The sequence below is a fragment of the Scylla paramamosain genome, chromosome 3 (genome assembly GCF_035594125.1).
Source record: "Scylla paramamosain isolate STU-SP2022 chromosome 3, ASM3559412v1, whole genome shotgun sequence".
Taxonomy (NCBI): Eukaryota; Metazoa; Arthropoda; class Malacostraca; order Decapoda; family Portunidae; genus Scylla; species Scylla paramamosain.
Window position 1 is genome coordinate 13,182,501 of NC_087153.1, and position 24,000 is coordinate 13,206,500.

The 24,000-nt window shown below is 52.2% G+C and overlaps 1 protein-coding gene across 2 annotated transcripts in view; it reads right to left on the reverse strand.

Annotated features, from left to right (window-relative positions):
- Nucleotides 1-911: 911 nt before the first annotated feature.
- LOC135090618 (RNA-binding protein MEX3B-like) overlaps nt 912-24,000 on the reverse strand; it is a 72,725-nt gene continuing 49,636 nt past the window's right edge. For both annotated transcript variants that reach the window (XM_063987535.1, XM_063987544.1), the window contains 2 exons: nt 11,421-11,507; nt 912-9,872 (listed from right to left, as the gene is read on the reverse strand). In XM_063987535.1, the coding sequence (XP_063843605.1) occupies nt 8,257-9,872; nt 11,421-11,507 (1,703 nt within the window). In that variant the 3' untranslated portion in view covers nt 912-8,256. The remainder of the gene's footprint in view (nt 9,873-11,420; nt 11,508-24,000) is intronic.

A 24,000-nucleotide genomic window follows, 5' to 3' on the forward strand; every position in this document is an offset into this window, starting at 1 on the left:
CAGGTAGCTCGACGGTAGCGAGTAATATAAATAACCTGTCATGACGCGGCGCACCACATCCTTCCCACTGACGGGCGAGGTCACTGATGACGTCTGATTACTTCTCTCCCAGCTGTTGTTGAGTGTGTGGCGATTAACCAATTATTACGGAAAGAAAACTTAACGTAAAACCCTGTGAAGCGGCAGAGGCGAGTGACAGACAGACAGGAGCGGCAGGGAGGGAGTGGCCATGGAAAGGAGGGTGAGGAATCGATGCCGCCAGCCATGCTAACCACCCTCCTCTCTCTAGCTTGCCTTCCTTCCCTTAGTCACTCTCGCACCTCACCCCACATTCACACTCTTAAGCCCTCTACGCCATCCCCACTCCATGCACAGCCTCTTTCAGTGCTCAGGTTATTTTTAGTGTTGCTGTGACAGGAGCTGCGCCTTCCCTCAACCTGACGCACGCCTGCGGTGCTGTCACTGCCACCATCACCACCTCCAGGCACTTCACTCTAACCACCATACAACGATATTTGCTCCTCCTTACCCTTCACTATCACCAGGATCTTTCGTCGGCCCATCCACTGTCACTTCACCCTGACTCCCACCACCATCACCTTGTCATCACCACCACCATCCCGCCACGCCCTATCGAGCTAGTAAGGGAGACCATAGCAGAATTGGATTAAAAATAATAAATAAAATAATAATAATTTGGTCATTTTGCTGGGACCTTTGTGGACCAGTGAAGACACACAGAAGTCGACTCAGATCACTTACAAACGTGTCATCAGTCTAGTGACGCCTGGTGGGCAAGGTCGTGTTCCCCCAAGTTTCCAAAGTCCGTCACGTAAGCAGGAGCGTCCCCAGCCGCCACTCCCGCCACTCAGCGTCCCGGGGTGGAGAGACGAGGCAAGGAATACAACACGTTTAATACATGTAACTTTATTATTTTATCTATTGAATCACTCTCACAAAAATCAGAAAATAAAATTATTAGCAAACATGAAAAATTAACCATACATATATTTTAAGTACCACAGTGGATCAGCAGCCACAGAGGTATTAACTCCAAAATATGTTTTGTTCATATTTCTTTTTGTCATTTATTTTTAATAATATGCATATGGAAACATCAATAATAAAAATATATGGGAATACATTATCTTAATATGGAACTAGGGTGTACAGGCTGAGGGAGATGGTGCGGTCTGCGAGCTCCTGGCGCTGGAGGGGGTGGGGGGTCGGCCCACCCGCCTCCTAGTGACAAACAAACAAACAAACAAACAGGCTCAAGCAAATAAAGGTACACTGAGGCCATATTGCTATCCAAAATAAACACATATGGTAGGAAAATAATATATAGTAATCCATTAAAAAAAAAAAAAAAAAAAAAAAAAAAATCCGTGTGTGTGCTGAGGCAAGGCTGATGCCGTCTCCGGGGCGGGGCGGTAGGGGCGGTGAGCCAGACCCCCGCCCCCTAACCGCCCCCCCCCCGGAACAACCACCTCGCCTCAGCCTCCAAACACCTTGTCATAAAAGATCTCCACAAGCTTCAACTAGACAAACTTGTAAAAACAATAATTAGTTTTGAGTTCAACAACACAGCAATAATAATAATAATAATAATAATAATAATAATAATAATAATAATAATAATAATAATAATAATAATAATGGGCTAGTGGCCGAGGATCGAAGATAAAAGTAACCAAACGCTTGACTAGTTCACGTTTTCTTTGTCAAGTCAAAGTAGAGAGCCCTGGACAACCCGGCTTCCATTGACCTCGTGAGACCTAATTATAATAGTATTTAAGATGCCCGTGTAAGAAGTACTCTGGCTTCACTGATACCAATAAAAAAGTATAATTATTATCATTAACAAATTAACCTACGTAATAAAATTACATATTGATAATAACAGTATAGATGGGTAGCAAAATATATTTCTACCAGGAGGAAGAGGAAGAGGATGAGGAAGAAGACGAAGGGGATGGAGGGGGCGAGGGGCGGACTCTGTGCCGGAGGGCAACTGGAAGGGAAGGGCGGGGGATGGGCAGCATCAGGTCTTCAGAAACACTCAACTGAGCCAGTGTTACATAACGCTTCTGAAATTATGGTAGAAAATATCTTGAGAAAATTATAAAGTGTATATATTTGTTTCTCTCTATATATAATTATATACAGATATATTTAGCTATGAGGCTATGGGATGGACAACAGAGTGTGGTGAGGTATGGTGGGAGTCCGCCCCGGGTCCGGGTGTGGGGAGGGGCCTTACACACGAGGGTGGGTCGCGGTGCGGGGGGGCGGCCGTCACCACAACATCAAGCACTTCACACAACTAGAATTTTCATGAGGTTGATGGGCCGGGCGGGACAATGAGTGGGGGTGACGGGGCGGCCCTCCGGCACCGGGACGCCGCTACACAACCGAGACTGGACTGCTACTCTGCTACAATACGGCGACACCACTGTCAAGATCGTGAAAAAATACTCACTACATACTTGATAAATGACAAAAACTGGCGGGTCCTGGCCTGCCTCTGTCCGCCTTACATCCAGCACCGTCGTGGCCATCAGATTTTTTTTATTTTTGTTAAGTTTTTACACTGGTCACAATATCAAGTTGACACGAGAACACACTACCGAGTACACGTTATTGCTTCTGGTTACAGATGAAGAAAAGACATGTCAGGAGGCTCGGGGCTACGGCGATGTGGCGGCAACCTGGCGGCACACGCCCGTCAGCCACTTGTGCTGGATGCAACACTCTGATTCGCTTCCAAATCTCAATCATTATCGGGGAAAGTTTGTATGATAATTTTAAAGCACGAGCTGAAGTAAGGGCAGATGGGCCTGGGCAGCTGGCTGGGAGGCGCGACACTCCTTTGTCACACAAACATTCATTCTTACAGATAATAAAAGAAAGATAAAAAATAAATAAATAAAATACAATAAAATAATAATAATAATAATAATAATAATAATAATAATAATAATAATAATAAATAAGTAAATAAATAAATAAAAAGGAAGTAATTCTAGTACTAGCTCACTTAGGAACATTATAACTATTTCTAATATAAAAATAAACTAAACATATACACTTTCTGGTGAAATAGGAAAAAAAATGGATGCCCGGCGGCGGGTCGGAAAGCAAAGCACTGTAGGTAATGCTGAGGGACGCGCCGCGCTCACCCAGACCAGCCTCACCTATGCCCTGCCTCCTCCTCCTCCTCCTCTCTCCCTCCCTCCGCCTCCTCCAAGACGCGGTGAACAGCGGCTCCTGGCATGTGAGATCTGTCCTCTTTCACTCCGACTTACTGACTCTCAAGTTTCACTCACGAATTCTGTCACATCCAAACCCGTGCGCGTCCACGCACACTCAAATTCATTCATTCACTCACTCACTCACTCACTCACACACACACCTTTTGTCTCTCTCCCTCTAGTGAATATTGTACGAAACATGCAGAACGAAGCTATCGCTGGCGCCGAGTTTCCCGGGGCGGGACAAGCGGCCACGACCTCCGCCCCGCCCCAAGACACGTCAGCAGAGATATATTCCGGGGGCTACTCTTTATGCTCGGTTTTTTAATTTTTTTTTTATATCAGCATTATAAAGAATATATTACCATTATAACTATAAATATTTATTAACTATTGATGGCCAGAAAGAGGGTGAGGGAGGGCGCCCAGCGACCCGCCGGATCCTTCTTTATGAGCAGCCTCCAAGCGAGGGGCGGGCGGCGTGAGGGCGACCCCTGTGCGGCCTAGCGGGACGTGGCGGCGCGGCTCCCTCGCTCTCCAGATATAAGGCAACAATACCAAAGAGCACGAGAAGAGAGGTGGAGGGCGGAGTGTGGGCCAGAGTGGCCGCGACTCATACCCAGACGCCACCAGGGCAGGTGAAACAACCTTTCTGTGCCCTCTACAGCGAGTGACGATGGCCGCTACGTACTTGGCCAGACAAGAAATGAAAATGGCGGGCAGCGTCTGGTTGTAGGAGCGTCCACCACTGGCTACACTTCCCCTTACATCTGAATACTGGGAAAAATAGCGCGGCCGCACCAGCCATCACCAACCTGGGCGCTGGCTGGCGCGGACACAGGTAATGAGCATATGCTTTTGGCCTCGCGAGCCTCCCTGCTGCAACACGCTGGTCCTCGCTACAAGCTCCGATCTCTGTTCACTCAAGTGACCTGACGTGTCCCCTCAGTGACGCTAAACAATCCCAATTTTGAAGCGAGTCTCGGCTGCGGGAGAGTGTCCAGCAACGCCGGACCCGAAGTGGTCGGGGACGCGCGGCGCGGCGGCTCTCCTCGCTAGTTACCTCAGAACATCGTTACGAACGCTCATGTCTACGAGAATATACTTGATACTCAAATATATATCATTATTATAAGTATATAGACTATATTGTGAGTGGAACTTGGGTGGGATATGACGGGGAACAGGTGGGCGGGGCGGCGGTGGGCCCCACGCCCGGGTCCCGCCCCCAGCGGCCCCGCCTGCCCCGGCACGCGCACCGACACTGCGCTTAACCACTTAAAACGAAAGAAAGAAAAAAATCACATTTGGATAAAAACAATTGGAGACGATGAGTGTCCCTGCAATGGTTAATATTATTATTATTATTTATTATTATTATTATTATCATTATTATTATTATTGAGAAATCTGTTACGTTACAAAATACTGAGCAGGAGCAAGCCAGGCAGCCGCCCGCCCGAGCCCGAGGGCTGCGTCAGGCCCCCAGCAGCCCGGCCCACTGTCGGGGCGGGCTGGCTGCCACAAACTGACTTGAAGGGGTTTTAAATATTTCTCTTTTTGCATAAGTGACAAAAAATCTCTTGAAAATAGTGTAGCAATCATTGATGAATTATTGCAATAGGTTGTGCCTGGGGTGGGGCGCGGCGCCGCCTTGGGGGGGGAGCGGCCACCGGGCCCCGCCCCAGCTTCCCTGTACACACCGATTAACGCGGGAAGCCTTCATCAAGAAGCATAGAATATTTTTTGGTATTTTTATCATTTTGTTTATCATCCTAAGTATACACTACGATTTTATGAAAAATTACCATACAATATATATACGGCGCTGTAGAAAAGTACAAAAAATAAACTCATTACGGATTAGAGTGCATAGGTATTGTGAACTAACTTATGACACTGACGACAGTTGTTCAACGCTGTACTGGAAGACCCATGGAACGAAGCAGCTGCTGACCAAACGTTTCCACCGATTTATTATTATTTTTTTTATTTTTCTGAACCAAGGAAACCCGCCGCCGCTTCCGGGCCCTCCACCAGCCCTCGCCCCTCCGCCTCCACCCGTCATGCTGAGCTTTGATTGGCTAGCGTTGAATGACCGCGGGAGGAGGGTAAGGCAGGACGGGCGACGCAGAGGAGAGGGTATGGAGTGGTCCTGGAGTGGGCAGCGGGTGGTCGGCGGGACGGGATGTTGTCCGTCTCCCGCCCTCTGCCACAGTGCGAGACCCGGACTGCTTGCCACGCTAGCGGCAAGCATGCAGGTCGGGGCGAAAAAGGTGCTAAGCCACAAGGCAATGCATCAGTACTTTAAGACTTGGCTCTGATCAGGGTCCATGGTGCCTCTGCCCAGCGAGGGGTGACCTCCAGGTGCGGCCGCAACTTATGGCTCAGCCTCGTTTAGCGCCTCGAGCTGGAGAGGAAGGTGGTGATCCGGCGCTGCACCTCGACTCTTGGCCGCGTAAACGGTGTCCCGGGCGGCGGCGCGGGCCAACACGTCACACACAACAGCAAACACAAAGGCGATGTGGTTGTTCAGCTCTTTTGTAAAAAAACGAATGAAAAATAACGTCTTCTCACTTGATATAGACTACACCACAACAGGACACCTACAACACTACAGCATTCTGATGTCCTCAGAAACAGTATAGAAATAAGGTAATAAAAATAATTTCTTAGATCACTCAACTAGGCTACACAAACAAATTACACCATAAATTTTCCTCTAATAAATCATATATATTAAAATAGATATATGAAAACTACGTAAACTTTCATCTTTGTAAATAGCGATTAAGTTGTGCTCTATGGTAAGATACAATGGGGTTGGGTATATTAGTTACTAGAGTTTATACTGGGGAGGCGGCGAGGTGGCGGCCGCCCGCGTCCCGCCCCACTGGTGGGCCGGGGGGGCGGCGGGAAAGCACCCTCTTCTCGATTCCCAGCTACACTGGGGATGGAGGTGTGGGCGGGAAGCGGGTATGCCACGCCCACCCCGCTCCGTCCCCGAGACATACAGACTCGTCAGTGGGAGTCACCCCAGGAAACACTGATACAAAATGAATATCAAACAGTTTGGGTGAGAATCGAAAGGGTATAATAACACTTTTAAACTATCAGTAATATTACTCACGCTCAGAGCTTCATGTCTGTCGCTGATTATCTGTTAAGAACTACAGGGCTTCAAACTAAATCAATTCTCTCCCTAATTACAAAAAAATACCTTTAGACAAACTTTGCACCTAAATACCTTGACCATTATGCCCGCACCCTGCCAGGTGGGCGGCGGGGAGGGCGTGCATGCGGGGTGAGGGGCGCGGGGCCCGGGACTCACTTACCCTCACACGGGGTAGGTAAACAAAGTTACATAGACACTCGCTATTAATGACAGGTAGAAAAAATATATCATAAAGGAACTAAAAACACTCAACTGTAAACTTCCATTAAAAGAAAAAGAAAAATATAAATCTTAGGACAAAAATATATGTATTACCTTAAAACTAAATAATCTTGCCTTGATTCAGCCAAGAGAACTCTGAACTGTCCCGTGGTGGTGCAGGGCCCCACCGCGTCCCAGGGCCCGCGACACCTGCCCGGCCTCGTGCGTTGTCAAGGGGAGGGACACAACTTGGCAAACTACTCATCGCCAGGCCTGGAAGGGGTCGGAAGGCCCCACAAGGGACCGAGGGGAAGTAGGGTGGGCACCCTGATGTTCCCCACAGCTCTTCCCGGGCCCTTCCCTGGGCCCCGCCCACACTGGGATCATGTGTAACACGTGCACGACGCTTAGTCCTTCAAGTCAGACTCAAACAAACATTATCACAAAAATGTATTGATAATTAAATATATTGGAAATTAAAAATTGGTCTAGAATACTGATTTTTCCATCTCTATACAAAATAAAGTTTTCACATTTCATAGTTTTTTCTTTATATCAATAATGAGCAAGAACTTAGATAAAGCACTATGACTAAGATAATATCACTGTATTGCTTCCATTACATGAATGCACAAACTGGGTCAACTCTGGTGGGTGGCTCCTGGGCGGTGGTGGTGGTGGTGGTGGTGGTGGTGGTGGTGGTTGTGGTGGTGGTGGAGGGATGGGGGACTGGCATGGTAGGTAGGGAAAGAGGTGGTGGTGGAGGTGGTGGTGATGGGGTAGAGGTGGTGCCGGGCGTGTGGGGTGAAGGCACGAGGCGATCGTTCAGGTGGGTGGGTCACGGAGCCGGCCTGGGGCGGCCCCGCTGATCCTGGAGCCCTCCCACACTACCCACTGGCCACCTGGCCACCCGCAGGCAGGCGGGCGGCTGGCTGGATGGTGGGCGGCTGACAAGCTCACATGGAGCTGATGAGGATATGTTGCATTCGTTGTGTGGCAGCTTGGAGGCTGGGCGGGCGGTCGGGCGGACAGGCGGGGTGAGTAGTGGGGAGTAGGGGGCTGATGGGTGAACAGAAGAGTGGTGGATGCCAACGGTTCAGATCTGGGAGCGGATAGGTACTGACTTCACCCTTTGGGCCAGGCTGGCTGGCCTTGCTGGTCTGCCCACCTGCCTGCCTGCCTGCGTGCTTGCCTCCCTGCTCACCTGCCTGCCTGCCCTCCTGGCCGCCCGCCTTGCCCCGCCCCGCCCCGAGCCGTCCGGAGTACCCAGGAAACAGTGGGAGATCGACGGAGGGGCATAACCCCTTGGCAGTTGTTGGCGGGGCGCGGCCCGCCTATCACAGCCTGACAACAGCTGTTCTCCGCTCTGACTTGAAGGACCCGCGTCCAGCACCGACGCTCGGCCGCCTGGCCCGGCCCGGCACTCACATGAGTCATACATTAAAAATGCTTTACATTTTGTAAGAAAAAATGAAATAAAAATATCTTCACAATATTTTAATAAAAAATCATTATTAATTTTTAAAGATAATACTCTTCAATCTGCAAATATATGCTATACAGACTAATATAATCTATAAGCTGGTGGGTCGAGCTTGGCGGCGTGTGGTGAGGCTGAGTGCCGCGTTAGGAAAAGATGCGGATGGCCTGCGTCACCTTCATGCGGCAAATGGGGCACTCAGCTGCCTCTGACACCAGCTTGTTGGCGCAGTCCAGGCAGAAGAGGTTGTGGCCGCAGGGTACAAGAGCAGCCACCACTTCTGACTCGCAGCAAGTAACACAGCGCTTCTTCTCCTCCAGCCCATTCACCAGATGAGTCATGGCTGCGCCTGTGGAGGTAGCAGGTGACGGGGGCAGCCCTGGGGCGGCCTGGAAGGCGTTCAGCTGCTGAGTGAGATCTGGGGTGGAGGCTGGGGAGGAAGAGGAGGGGGATGAGGTGGGCAGCCCACCTAAGCCTCCAAGGCCCCCCGTCAGTGCAGAATTGAGCGATGCCAGAGAGGGAGCGGAGGCTAAACCCGGGGCAGAGTCTGAGCTTGTTCGGCGGGCTGGGGGGTGGGCCTCTAATGATGGGGAGAGCCGGGAGGAGGGTGGTGACGACCCAGACACTGACGACGACCGGCGCGTCAGTGAGGATGACAGAGTGGAGGAGAGAGACGAGAATGTGGAACTGAGGGATGAGCTGGAGCTGACAGTGGAGTTCATGGACCTCCCCAGCTCACCCCAGATGCTGGAGGGCGCAGGATCAAAGGAGGGGGAGGATCCCATGGATGAGCCCAGAGATCCCAGGCCCTCATCCACCCCATACAGCCCCAGTCCACTGCCCCCGCCACTGCCACCACCATTGGTCACCTCACTGCCAAGCTTCGTGCCACCCACACTGCCGCCACTGAACGATGAGAAGAGAGATGACTCCAGGGCACCTCCTCCGCCGCCAGTGCTGCCGCCGCTCCCACTGCCTTTGCCTGAGGAGCCAAGTAGTGAGGAGCCAGTGTCCCCTAGCAGTGTGAAGGCGGAGTTGAGGTCATTGAGCTGGTTTAAAGTGTTGAGGCTGTTGAGGGTGTTGTTGAGGCTTGTCATGCCGCCCAGTCCACTGCCGCTCAGCCCGCTCAGTCCATTGATACTGTTGATTGTGGAACCGTTGGAAAGACCATTGGTGAGCCCATTGAGGCCGGTCCCATTAGTGAGGCCATTGATGGAGGCCAGACCGTTGAGCGAGGAATTGTTGAGCTTGTACAGTGACGACACCAGCTCCGAAGATGACGGGCTAAATAAATTATCTAAGCCATGGGATGGAGCAGGATAGTCTGGGTGGTGTCGGGCAGCCGCAGCTGCTGCAGCAGCAGCGGCTGCGGCGGCAGCAGCCGCAGCGTTGGGCTCATCCTGGTCCAGCAGGCCGCCCGTGCGCATGGCGATGTGTGCCTCTATCTCCTTCCGGGCCTGCTCCACAGACTCTGGCAGCCCGGTCACCTCAAAGACTGGCTCCTTGTCCCGTGATGGGGTGACGATGTAGGTGTGGGTCTGCTGCTGGATGCGCTTGATGGTGGCACCCTTGGGCCCCACCACCAGGCCCACCACGCGGTACGGCACCCGCACCTGGATGGTCACCTGGCCGGGAACGTTGGTGGGGGGGCCTGGAGCCATGGAGCCATTGAGGTTATTCTTGCGGCAGGCACGGATCTGGCTGAAGTGTTCTGCCGCCGAGAGGATCTCCCGCTTAGCCATGCCCACGTCCTCCTTCCGCCCTGCACATGACACAACTCTTAATTACCAGTGTGGTGGTTAGACCCATGCTATACATTGATCCAACATTTAAATAAGTACTACTTATTCTGATACACAAAGTCCAACGTTGAACTAAGACAGTAATGAGCAATGTGAAGCATCACAGAGGAGACAGGGGTGGTGCTACATCTACCACAGCAATATGAACTTAGGCAGACAGGAATGCAGGCTGTCAGTGAGCTGGGTAGTCAAGGAAGGATGATGCTCAGGAGAAAGAAAGCAGAGGGGATACAGTGCCCAAATATAGTCACAATTCTCCCTTCCTATGACCCAACTCTGTTTTTGTCACACTCCACTTCTCTCTAGATCATAGTCGACATAAGAAAATACTTCATACTTAGCACATGTAAGCTTCACCAATGTGTCATGTCAGAAAAGTGCTGTGGCCTTTCCAGCAGTAACAAGCATTGAATAAAAATTATTAAGAGATGCTTATACAGGAGGCCTCCAAGAAATATTATAGTAAACAGCAAGGCATCCCCACCAAGGTGATGCTCTTCAACATAGTTCCTTGTTTCCAACAAACTGTACCAAAGCTAACTTTACTTTTCCACGCCTCACACACCCACACAACCATGTCTTCTCCACCTACAGACCTGACATATTCCTACACCCTAGATAATTTTCACAGCAACTTTCCCTGATGCTGTTTAGTGCCTTGTTACTCTTGCCAACATCATCCCTTTCTGACCAGGCAAGTACAATCACCTCCCTTGAGGAGGCATAAGGCTGCCCAGCATAATATTCACATTAAAGGACCAAAGGTATGGAACCCACCCGCACCCCTATTCACTACCCTCCCACCAAACCTTGCTCATAAACCTTGGCCACCACACCCTGCCTGTTGCCCTCAACCCCTTCCCGTGACCCACTGATGACCTGCACAGCAAGACTACACACTCCATGTGGGCATGTACCCCCTCACAACAAAAAAAACAGGAAGGCAGTAAAGAAAGTTACATAGTGGGGAAAGTTGAAACGGACAAACCTATGAGAGAGAGAGAGAGAGAGAGAGAGAGAGAGAGAGAGAGAGAGAGAGAGAGAGAGAGAGAGAGAGAGAGAGAGAGAGAGAGAGAGAGAGAGAGAGAGAGAGGAGAGAGAGAGAGAGAGAGAGAGAGAGAGAGAGAGAGAGAGGAGAGAGAGAGAGAGAGAGAGAGAGAGAGAGAGAGAGTGTAGGGACAAGCAAGGGATGCACTGAAATGTAAGTACACTAGTAAGGAAAACAGTAGAGAACACACTACACTAAGGGTGAGAGAGAGAGAGAGAGAGAGAGAGAGAGAGAGAGAGAGAGAGAGAGAGAGAGAGAGAGAGAGAGAGAGAGAGAGAGAGAGAGAGAGAGAGAGAGAGAGAGAGAGAGAGAGAGAGAGAGAGAGAGAGAGAGAGAGAGAGAGAGAGAGAGAGAGAGAGACAAGCAAGGGATGCACTGAAATGTAAGTACACTAGTAAGGAAAACAGTAGAGAACACACTACACTAAGGGTGAAAGTTAAGAAACCCAGACAACACTCACCAGTGACTACAAACACTGGCTCCTCTCCTCTGACGGGCGTCTTGATGTACGTGTTGGTCTTGGCCCGCAGAGCCTTGATCTTACAGCCTGCAATACAACAACTTTGTTACTTGCTGCCACACACACACACACACACACACACACACACTACATTAAATACTTCATATTCTTATGTAACACTATCAAATAACAAAAATCACAATAACAATAACAATGTGATGGTATGACGATTTAAACACACACACACACACACACACACACTACATTAAATACTTCATATTCTTATGTAACACTATCAAATAACAAAAATCACAATAACAATAACAATGTGATGGGATGACGATTTAAACAAAATGTTTTAGCAGTTTTCTCTCATCTTTCTTTATTTGTGATTGTGTTCTGGAAGAGTATTGATGCTAATGTTTATTGTTGTGGTAATAGCCATGACAGTAATAGCCATTATGGGTATTCAATTAGGCACTTGTAGTAGGTTGTGTGATCACGAAGGCAGAGCTGGTAGTACTTACTGTTCATGTGCTGATATGGTGGTATGCTTAACAGAGTAGTGATGGAAATAATGTGGAGCAAGGCAGCGTGGTGATGGTGTGGAGCATGGTACACGTGTGATGGTGGTGATGTGGTTACAGTGGTGGTATGTGGCATTGTGTGGTGATGTGGAGCATGACACTGAGTGGTGGTAGTAAGGAGTATGGCACTGTGATGCTGTAGTGGTCATTGGTGAGAGTAATGGTGTGATATGGTAATGGTGGTGATAATGGTGATGGTGGTAGTGGTATAATCCATAACAAAAGATGGTGGTGGTGGAAATTAATGGAAAAAAATATATAAATAAAAAAATTAATAAAAAATGAATAAATAATAATAATAATAATAATAATAATAATAATAATAATAATAATAATAATAACAATAACAATAATAAATAAATAAATAAATAAATGAATAAATAAATAAGTAAATAAATAAATAAATAAAAATAGTGAGCTGGGATGGTTTGCTATGTTAACTTGAGACCTGAAGGTGGTGGACGTGGTGGTGAATGTGACACCATTATGTAGGGATGACATCTATTTCATCAAAGGTATATGTATACACTCCAAGACCCATTACCTCAGGAGTGGTGGTGACAAGTAACCCAAACATGACAACTGTAAAGGATAGGACGTTCCTGTGGTAAGACTAAATTGTGCTTGTATTCACAGTCACAAGTCCGTAGTAACACACCGACTTACTTCCCTTCCATATGGCTTTCCTCTCTCAATCAGTATTAACTTTCACCGTAATATAGAAAAACTCACTACATCAAAAGCAATGTATGGAATCTTTATAAGCACCTACAAGAAAGAAGACAAAATTTGCAATTTCTAGCCAGTACAATGTTTGGAGATGGCATTAGGGTAAGAAAAGGTGTCTCAGAGTGGTTAATAATTGAATAAAGATGTGCCAGAGTAAAGAAAGGATTAACTCCACAGTTGTTATAATAGTTTTGTGCTAAGACTGACAGCAAACCAGAAGACTTAAGACTGAGGGAAGGCGAAAATGAGAGTACAGGTTACCAATTCCAAAAAAAAAAAGTCTTCCTTCCCATGTAGTCTTGTTACTAAGATGCTAAAGTGATGGCAATGTTCTGAATTCCAATAAATAGATCTTTCCCCATTATAATGTTTCATACTCGCCTTGAATTATTATTAACAAGTGGAGGAAGAATTCAGCTCTCACTTAAGTTATGCAATATTCATGCCACTTAAACATTATAAAGATACCCAACAATTATCTAGAATTTAGACAAAACCTTAAAACTTTGACTAAAACAAATCCATGAAGAAAAACACGGTATACAATCTTATAACACAGTTCCCACCATCACTTTATATCCTGTGAAAATACGAGGTAAGCTAGTGTTTGTTTGGAAGCTGTCGCGGCGTCACACTCCGGATCCCCATCATCGTGCTGGGGGATTATGATGCTTGACTAACGAGATCTCACGCTTGGCCGTCACATCGCTATCTACGGGCGCCTTATTGCGGCAGGCCACCTCAACACCCGCACTTAACCCTTCACATTTATATCTCCACGAGTTATATTCACAGCCATCGGGATAATTGCATTGCTTACCTAACACTCTGGTTTCTTTACCTAACATCTTATTACTGGCGGTGCTTAGCTCAACAACAAACACACTCACTCTTCCTCGCACATTCTCGTCTCTTACAAGCTGAGAACCTTCTAGGAACATTGGCTCATAAATAACACTTGTATGTACGCCACGACCATTTCACATTCCTCCCGTGCCTCTCTCATTAATGCTGATCATACATACTCCATAAACGCCGTGGAATCGTTACCCGCGCCGCCGCCTCTACAATAGCCGCCCTCATCACCTCACGCCTACGCCGCGCCGCGCAGGTCCGGCTCCAGCCTTTGCCCAAATACCTTTTTGTCCGAGTAGGAATAATTATGGAAATGCGAACCCGAGTCTACCCATTAGCGTGCATACTTTGGGCGAGGAGGTGATGGAACCCCTTGCCCTCTCTCCGCCCACTCCTGGGTGTGAAAATGTAGAATCCATCCCTGAGAAGGAGGGACGCAGAGAACAAAGATGGGCGTGGGGCGCCGGCGGGCGGTGAGGGCAAGGTCAGGGAGGCGACGGGAAGATATAGTGGTTGAAATAGATGTGGCGTGGACGAGAGAGAGAGAGAGAGAGAGAGAGAGAGAGAGAGAGAGAGAGAGAGAGAGAGAGAGAGAGAGAGAGAGAGAGAGAGAGAGAGAGAGAGAGAGAGAGAGTGAGAGTGGGGGGTGGTAATGTGTAATGTGTTCAACCAAGAATACGAAACTCTTATCTATTCCCTAACCACTGACACACTCCTCAGCTACCCATGTGCTCAGTAATGCCGAGGCTAGGCTCAAAACAAGGATCCCCGGCGGGCTGCCTCACCCAGCAGCCCCGGTGTTGGCATGGGCAGTGAGTGCAGTGGCTGCGGCTCGCCTCACCATGAAGAACGGGCCACGTGCGTCTCGGTCTCGTGGTCTGGTGCGGATCTGTCGTTTCCACCTCCTCGCGCTTAAATAAATGTACGCGTGCTAGAGTTTTGTTCATTCCAATATCTATGGCATTCCTGTCACCTGAAATGAACTGTTGGTTGAAAGACAGGCTGGTAGTGGAGAAAGGTAAAGTTGAAGAAAGTATAGGAAGTACAGTTGTAGAGACAAGATGGCAGGCTGTTGTGTCGTCTACGTAAAGAACACATTACGAAACACGTATACGCAAGCATGGAGCGAAACAGTGTAAAATTAATAAATGAATACAACTAAGACATGAATGAACGAATAAATACGCAATAAAACGTTTCCCTGCTTGGTTAAAGGTACGCACAACAGCACTAAAGTTTATAGCATCCTGGGTAGTGGCAGACCTGCGGAGCGCGGGTCTCGCCGAGGTGGGTACGGGTCAATGGTCCGATCTGAAGGTACGCGCCCACACAGCCAGGTGAGAAAAGGCAGGTGAGAAGAGGTCTGCGCTGCGCCTCGTCTACATGGAGTGCGTACAGGTAATAATACTGGAAGTGGTTACGTTAGCAGTCAGTGACTCCTCCCGACCCTCCCTCCCTCCCTCTCCTCCCAGGCAGTCAGGCGGCACACCGGTCTTAACCACGGCACAGAGGAGGAGGCTCATGGGAAATACTCCTCTACCCTGTCTGCCTCTTAAGTTCTCGGAAGAAAACAAAGATATATCAGAGGAACCCGGCAGGCGCTTGTTGGGTGAGGGATGGGAGGCGTGAGTGAGGAACACGTGGTTGTGCTGTATGGAGGGAGCGTGAGGATGGCAAGAAGGAAATGGTGGAAGGGTGGAGAACCCTCAGTGGACTTGAAGTCTTCAACCCACGTGGAGAAGTGTGGTGAGTGAGTGTGTGCGTGGTGGAGTGTGGAGAGCGTTCCCCCCGGATGTGGCGGCAAGAACACCACCACCACCCTCCCACGGCCCTTCCACCTCCACACCCCGACAGGAAGGCCCCTTCTTCTCCTTCCCTGCCCCCCATCCCTGATCAGGACCTGAAGCCAATGACCTAGTGACCACGGCGCACTCCTGGCACGCAGCCACACACGCCACGTCCAATGCCCGTGCCTTGTTCATCAGACACAGCCACACAAACAAAAGCAAGCAAGCAAGCAAGCAAGTGTGCAAGCAAGCACGAACGCACGCACGCACGCACGCACGCACACACACACACACACACACACACACACACACACACACACACACACACACACACACACACACACACACACACACACACAACAGACCGTCACTCCCATCTCATCCCTGCGTCCCTCACCGCCACACAAGGACATGTGGCCATTCAACCCATCCACGGCTAATGCTTCTGTTTTCTGCCCCCTACCCCCCCTTCTCTCTCTCTCTCTCTCTCTCTCTCTCTCTCTCTCTCTCTCTCTCCTCTCTCTCTCTCTCTCTCTCTCTCTCTCTCACAGAACAGAACAGCACAAACTGCGCGCACACACTCATACACATACAAAAGGCCTCGAGGAGCACAGCGCGACCGCCTTGGGGTAACACAGGTCAGTGACGCTCACGAGGCGGACTCCAAAAGAACAGAGGAGGAAGGGGGAGCAGGAGGCGAGGGCAGTAAAGATCAAGGTGAGGGAACCAACAAGAAATGCTCCCTCACCTCCCCCGCACCTCCTCCTTCCGTACCTTGCTGCCCTCCCCTACCCACTCCACACACCCCTTCCCCTCCCCACCAGGCCCCATCGGCGCTCTTCCCGCGCACATCTGGGCCTCGTCAGCAGCGGGGCCGTGTACAGGAACGCGGAGAAGGACGAAACTGAAGTGAAAACTGAGAGACAAAGTTGCTAAGAGGAGCAGAGAAGGAAGAATGGAAGCTGGGAGTAGAGGACGGTAGATGGAAAGCCACACGAGCAGGATGGTAAGATGGTGGGATGGTACGGTGTGGGGCACTGCGGGGTGAGAAAAAACGGGATGCCAGGAGAAGAACCGCGCAAGGCTACGGGGAGTAACTGCTGCAGGAGTCGGGAGGAATTAGAATGCGCTGTAGGGGTAGGTCAGTGCGGGAGGTGATGCAGGAGTAAGAGTAAGAGGAGTTTTCCTCAGGTGGTGGTACTGTTGGCACTTTCTCTCCACTGATTGTGTTTCTCCGCCCTCGGAGGAGCGGTAAGGGGCCGCCGCGCCACTGACCTTGATCACCAGCACTCATGTGGGGGGAGGGGGGAGGAGGGGGAGGGGAATCAGCTGGCTGCCGCCTGAGCCTGACACTGGCGGGGGGAAAGTGGCTGCGGGTTTCAATGTCAGTGTCAGTGTCGACTCTCACTTTCCTTCTGCAACTCGTCTTCTCTTTCAATGCCGGGAAGTCTAGCTCGGGGAGGAGGAGGAGGAGGAGGAGGAGGAGGAGGAGGAGGAGGAGGAGGAGGAGGAGGAGGAGGAGGAGGAGGAAAGGACCAACGGGAGAAGGAAGTGGTGGCAAAGGATGAGGAGGAGGAGCATAAAAAGTTCCGTCAATGGATAAAGAAGTGAAGGAAGAGGCGGCACTCTCACTCTCTGCGGCACCTTCCCCCACTCCTCCTCTCGCCTCTCATCTGCGTCCGCCTCACGTTTTCAGCCCCAGCGGAGCGTGGCTGCACCGCCTCGCTACACCAACTGGTTTAGCTTTTTCCTGGCGTGAATATCAGTTCTTCGCCGCCGCCGTCGCCAGGTTTCTGACTTGCCTCACCACCCCCCGCCGTGCCCCGGGCGGAGGAAGGCCTGCGCAACGACCACCCGAGGCCTTGCTGGGTCGTGCTAATGACCCACTATTGTTGGTGGACGCAGCTGCACGTGTAGGCGGCGACAAGGTTCGCAGGTGGACGATTGGTAGGTCATGGGAGGTGGCCTCCGCCTCCACATGCGCAGCGCCGCACGGCCCGTCATCACACAGGTGTGTGCGGGGAAAGGGGGAGAGCGGGCGGGCTAAGGTATGTCGGTGGTCATTACAATGGGCGGCGGAAGCCTAACCTGTCGCCCGAGGCACCGACATTCCCTACACACAAAAACGACTTTACCGAGGTGCCACAATCCCGCCACTCTGCCGCTGTGGCCCCGCGTGGCATCCCCCTGGCACACCTGCCCGCCAAGAGACCAGCTGGGGAGACTCCTACGCGCCCAGAAAGGACCTGCTCGCTCGCCCACTCTCGCCACCACCTAACAATGACCCGCCCAAAGGTCACCTCCACACCCCCGTTCCCTAATCTCTCTCTCTCCTCTCTCTCTCTCTCTCTCTCTCTCTCTCTCTCTCTCTCTCTCTCTCTCTCTCTCTCTCTCTCACACACACACTCGCACGCACGCACTCACTCACACACACACACACCACACACACACACACACACACACACACACACACACACACACACACAGTATGTATCAGTGCCCCCTTTGAGCCATGGTGGTGGTGGTAGTGGTGGTGACCCTCGCGGCGTCAAGGTTCACTGCTCGTCCACAGCTCCAATACCTGCGTCTTACACCATTCCCGATCCGTTCCACCGCCACAATCTCGCCACCACTACCGCCGCGGCGGTGTGCACCACGCCCCTCCACCCAGCCCCCCCGGAACACGCTGACCATCAAGACCTCGCTCCAACGCAGCGCTCGGAGCAAACACGAACACAAGCACCTGGAGGCAGCGGCAGCCAGGCAACAAACCCAAGCAGACGAGGCCCCTTGGAATGCACCGAATACCGCCACCACCACCGGCGCCAACATCCCCACATGGACTCGCCTCTGCACCCACTCATCTCTCAGGCACGCGGCTCCACCTGGTGTTGTGTGCTGCTGTGGTCACTGTTGCTGCTACTGATCCACTACCACCACCGAGATACTAAAAGGCTGATTCCATCTGATCGACTTCATTTTAATTTAAACGCAATTTCAAGCAAATGGAAATTAATAAATTTGAAATTAAGTGAAATCACGTGCCCTTCAATACTAATTACTTGATTACAAATCCGGACCAGACTCAAATCAATAAAGAAACTTTTGCTTAAGGCACAAAGAAAATCCTTTACAACGCATCTCTACTGACTCTACTGACCTCAAATGTCTCTACCCCATTTATACCTCACACCGTATTTTAGTATTCCTGCTACTGTTAACTCTAATGTTGCTGTTATTGTTGGTGCTGCGACACGTCCACGTTCGTATAGAATTACCGCTACGGAATTACAGAGCAAGTAACGAGAGGCCCGACGCAAATATTGCGGGGGCGGGAGGATGTGCGTGGGATGGGGGGGGGGAGGGCACTGGATAGTTTAGGCTACGCAGGTCAGTGTCACCCCATTATCGGTAGTCTGTTGATCGCGACGTGCAGGGCGGGACCGGGGGCTGATGAGGAGTGGCGGGGCGCGTCCTCTCATGGGCACGCCATCTCCTGGAAAAGGGGGCACTCTACCCCAACGATTCAGACTGGGGAGAGGGAGAGGGAGAGCTGGATCTACGGGGCTGGGAGGAGGAGGAGGAGGAGGAGGAGGAGGAGGAGGAGGAGGAGGAGGAGGAGGAGGAAGACAGAGTCATGGAAGGTAAGCGACCGGATGCCCTTGAAAGTTTCAGTTGCCATTTTGCGTCCAAATTGTGGGTCGCAAGGGTGCCGTCCCAGCAGCCGGCCGTGGTTGGCCCGCCAGGTGATGGGGCGTGGGGCGTCCCCTGCAGCATGACCTGGCCTCACCTGACCCGCGCCCTCCCTGCCAGTCACAAAGACCACTACTTCCTGCCACCAAAGGTTACACCCGCCTGGAACATTTTCCCTGCACACACCCACGCGGTCGGCCTGGCGCCAGGCGGGCACCACCGCACCTGCACTACAGCGCTGCGCTGATTCAACAATCACACCCAGGTGTGAGGCGGCCACCGGCAACCGGATCCTGCCCGCTCGTTCCGTCAAGCAAAACAATAACAAGCGTGTCCTTGAACAATGACCTGGCTAAAGTTCGCACCTCCGGTCATCCCGCACCTCCCCCTTGTCTCACCCCCTCTCCACATCCTTAACGCCACGGCGCCTTCCCACCTGCAAGGCACACGCGATGCCACGCCACGACGGTAACTGCCGCGTCAGTGGCTTCTCCGACACAGGCTTCGTCTACTCTGAAATTCAATTCAGCAACAAGGAATTATAGATTTGTCCTAACGAGACCTGCAGGACACGTCCACACGTAACCACGGGCGTCGTAAAGCCAGACTGGGCAGACTGCATCCTCTGCCATGCGGTGCACCTCGCCCCGCCACCACTCGTGCGGCGCCGGGCAGCCTGGGCGCAGGAACAAAGCTGCTCAGCGAGCGTGCGGTCCAAGCTCCGGACGTGGGAGGGCCGCAGCTGGTGACGGGCAGCCTTATGTTCCCTAACCTCTAGATGACCAGAAAGGTGTGGGAGGCAGGCGGGAAAGAGGGAGGGAGGAAGTGTGGGAGCGGACGTGCCGAGGTTGAAGTGACCTTGACTATTCGCTTGGGAGCAATGATCTCCCCCTTGTATATACCCCCACTTCACTCCACCCAACCTTCGCCACCCTCTACACTTCTTTTTCTTTGTGTGTGTGTGTGTGTGTGTGTGTGTGTGTGTGTGTGTGTGTGTGTGTGTGTGTGTGTGTGTGTGTGTGTGTGTGTGTGTGTGTGTATGTAAACAAGCAACCATTAACTTCGTAAACTGTCTAACCAATAACAATGTATTTATGAGGTACTGTCAACGACGCACCCTGCCAAAGAAGGAAGACAAGACGGACGAGGAGGAGGAGCATAAGGGGCAAGAACACACTGAAAACGAGTAGAGAACGAGAAAGAGAGAGAGAGTTTGCAGGTTATGAAAGATGAATGAGTCAACGCGCTAGCTTCCCTCTCGTCCTACAAGCCATAACCTTCGCCACGCCTCGGACCTCAAAGTGAAGATGTGCCGTGGCGGAGACGGCCTGAGGGAGGGAGGGAGGGAAGCAGAGAGGGAGGGAGGGAGGTGCAGGGCGGTGACCGTGAGGGAGGCGATGAAGAAGAAGGGGTGGCCATGACCAGGAGGGGAAGTGAGGGGATGCGGGTGTCATGACATCTCCGGGGAAGGAGGGAGGTAATGACATTGGGAATGGAAGGAGAGGCAAGGCGGATGGAGGAGAGGGGGTGGGGGGAAGGGAAGGAGCTGCACTATGAGTAAGGGGGCGGTGGAGGGTGGCAGCCCTGACAGGAGGGAAGGGGGAGGAGGGAGGAGGGAGCAGCAGCAGGAGGAGCCGCCCCATAAAGACAGTCTTCGCTGCTTGATATTTCCTTTGTCTGGTAAAAGGGTTTAATTCATCATGAAGAGGCCGACCTGCCTGCCTACCTACCTAACATTTTCCGTTCTAGGGGGAGAGAGAGAGAGAGAGAGAGAGAGAGAGAGAGAGAGAGAGAGAGAGAGAGAGAGAGAGAGAGAGAGAGAGAGAGAGAGAGAGAGAGAGAGAGAGAGAGAGAGAGAGAGAGAGAGAGAGAGAGAGAGAGAATCACGTCCACTGAGTAACTATAGAAGGAATGCCGGTGCTGTGTTTTAGGCTTGGAGAAAACGTGATGTACGGCACTGAATGGGAAGGGAGACAGGGAGACAGGGGACGCTGGAGTGATGGGGCGGAGTGGTGAGGTGGAGTGAGAGGGCTGGGCAAGGTAGAGTACAGACAAAGTGGGTCCCTTAGTTGCCGCCATCGCCCCTCCACCCTCCCACCAGCCAGTCCGTGCACAAACAGGCGGGCGGGCAGACTGGACCCAGAGACCCGCTGCTCCACCTCCACCCACCAGCAGGGAGTGCAGGTTACAGCATCACTCAACTGCCTGCCTCGCCTCACCGCTCACCGCCCCTGCCCTTCACCACACACACACACACACAGACACAGACACATACACACACCCACGCACACCACCACACTACCACACTACTGTCCTCCACAATTCCTACTTCTCAACTTCCCTTAGCTACTCTATACTCCACCAAACCCACGCACACCACATCAACGCTTTCCCACTCTACTCCACCAGGTCCACCAAACCTACACCATCATCACACATAAGCCCAAACCACGGCCAACAATCGGGGAGGAAAAAAAAAAAGTTGACCTCTGCATTCTGATCAACATTCTTGGTGTGGACAAGGAAAGGGGGAGCGAAGAATGGGGCGCGGGAGGCGGCAGGAAGACCACAGGGAGTGTTTAGGGTCTGAGGCCAATGGTTACAGGGGTAAGAGGAGGAACTTGGTGGCTAAACAAGAGAGGGTGGCGGGAGTGAGGACCAGGATGTGTGGGGGGGAGGGGGAAGGCCAAGTCAACACAGGTGAGCGTTGCTAACTCACCCCCGTGTTGACCTGCCACATCTGCTGTTGACACCACTAACAGCCGCTCTCCGCCCCCAGCCTCCCCGCCGCCCACCCAGCGGTGCCCGCATGGTGCTGGGGTGCCCCTGGTCCCACAAAACCTAAAACACGTCGGCGCACCACTCAGGGTTGCAAGCGAGGCCGCCAGTGCCGCCAACCCTCCTCCCAGCAGGCTGGCAGGTGGGGAGGGCCATGGGTAGCGTGGCCGCGCCCCGCCACCCAGAAGCAGGCACCCCCGCACTATACAGGCGGGGACTCGTTGTCGCACAGTTAACCGCCGCTTCTTAAGAACCAAAGAAGAACACAACTTCATCCTGGCAGAAGCTACCTGACCTTGGTGGGGTTGCCAAGTAGTACGTTCCCTGGCGCGCTATGCTGCAGCACCGGCTCTGCCGCCAGCTGTCGCCGCGCCGCGCCATCCCCCAGGGGCAGGAAACAAGCCACACGCTCCGCGGCTCTTACGGCAGCGTGATAACAATATATAACACGGCAATGCGATCTCCGCCCGCTGATCGTCACTTTCCTTGTTCACTGCGAGGCTCTCCCTCCACGCCCTGTCCCGCCTCCCCAGCTTTAGACCACTTCGCGCCGCGCCGCCCCTGCCTGCCTCAGTGCCTCAAAGGGGGCTCGTCTGAACGTTTGGCAGCAAAACGTGGCTGGAGTCCCGCACTAAGGCCTGACCTACATTGACTTCTGTGGACTACTCACCCGGGCGACGTGTGGCAGCGCAAGGAGTGGCAGGTCGCGATAACTAGTCCCCCCGTCCCCAGCACCCCGCACTGGGAACTGACACCACGTGCGCCTCCCATTTATGTCTCATCACCTCGCCCTGCCTCGCCCCTACTCACCCGCCCCTGGGCCCTGGCGGCCCCACACTCCTTGTAGACTGTTTACGGAAGGTCACAAGGCAGCCAGTGTTTGAAGTACGGAGGGCGCCAGTGCGGGGCCAGGCTGCCGACGGTGAGCGAGAAGGAAAAGATAGTCGAGGGGGAAGGGAAGGGGGACGGACGGGCGACACTCAAGGAGACGAGTGTGACCTCTCCCGTCACGGCCTACCTGTCCCGCCACCTGCTGCGGCCCGCCGACCCTGACGCTCGGCCGCCACATCTGCCCAGTGAGAAGTAAACAAAGAGTGGCGTCGCGAGCGTCGCGCTGGGTGATGAGTCGCCCTTGACCCCCGCCGCCCCTCCCCTGCCCCGCACGCCGCCGCTGCCACTGCTGCTGCTGTTGCTGCTGCTGCTGCTGCATTTGCACCACGCTGCCTGTGAGGGCCTCGCTGGATGTCCCCATCCTGTAGAGGACCTTGCCGCTGCACGACACGCAAGTAGAGAGAGAGAGAGAGAGAGAGAGAGAGAGAGAGAGAGAGAGAGAGAGAGAGAGAGAGAGAGAGAGAGAGAGAGAGAGAGAGAGAGAGAGAGAGAATGTCACGAGTCCACACAATAAATCAATCGGTTTCAACATTAACCATTACAACCGTCACCACTCACCTAACGAACTCATGTCCCGGGGATCACAACAACTCCGCACGCCTGCCTGTCCACCACCACCACCACCACCACGTCAACACCCGTGAAACAAAGCCGGGTCTCCTCGCCCTCGGCCCTTCCTCCTTCCTTCCCTCCCTCCCTCCCTCCATCCCTTCCCCCTCTCCCTCCCGGTCGCTCACCTCACCTTGATGGGTAAGAAAAATCACTGACAGAGACCAACAGAAAAATGTCATCGAGCAATGATGTGGCAGGGACTGGGGAGGAAGGGGGAGGGTCAATTGTAAGGGTATAGGGAAGGGAAGTGTGGGGGGAGAGGGAGATATAAGCATGATTCAGAGTACAGGGAAGGAGGGAGGAAGGACCAGTGACCTATCAATTTAATCTCTCTCTCTCTCTCTCTCTCTCTCTCTCTCTCTCTCTCTCTCTCTCTCTCTCTCTCTCTCTCTCTCAATAAAACAAGAAAGGGGAAATGCACTAAAAACGTGTAGCAGAGTAGAGTGACCGGGCCAGGAGGAGGAGGAGGAGGAGGAGGAGGAGGAGGAGGAGGAGGAGGAGGAAGAGGAGGAGGAGGAGGAGGAGGAGGAGGAGGAGGAACAGGTGGGAGGGATGCGGTGGAGGGGCGTGGGACCTGAGGGGTGGGAAGGAGTGGTGGAAGAATGGATGGTTCTGGTAAGGTGGAGAGGTGAGCGGGAGATGAGATGA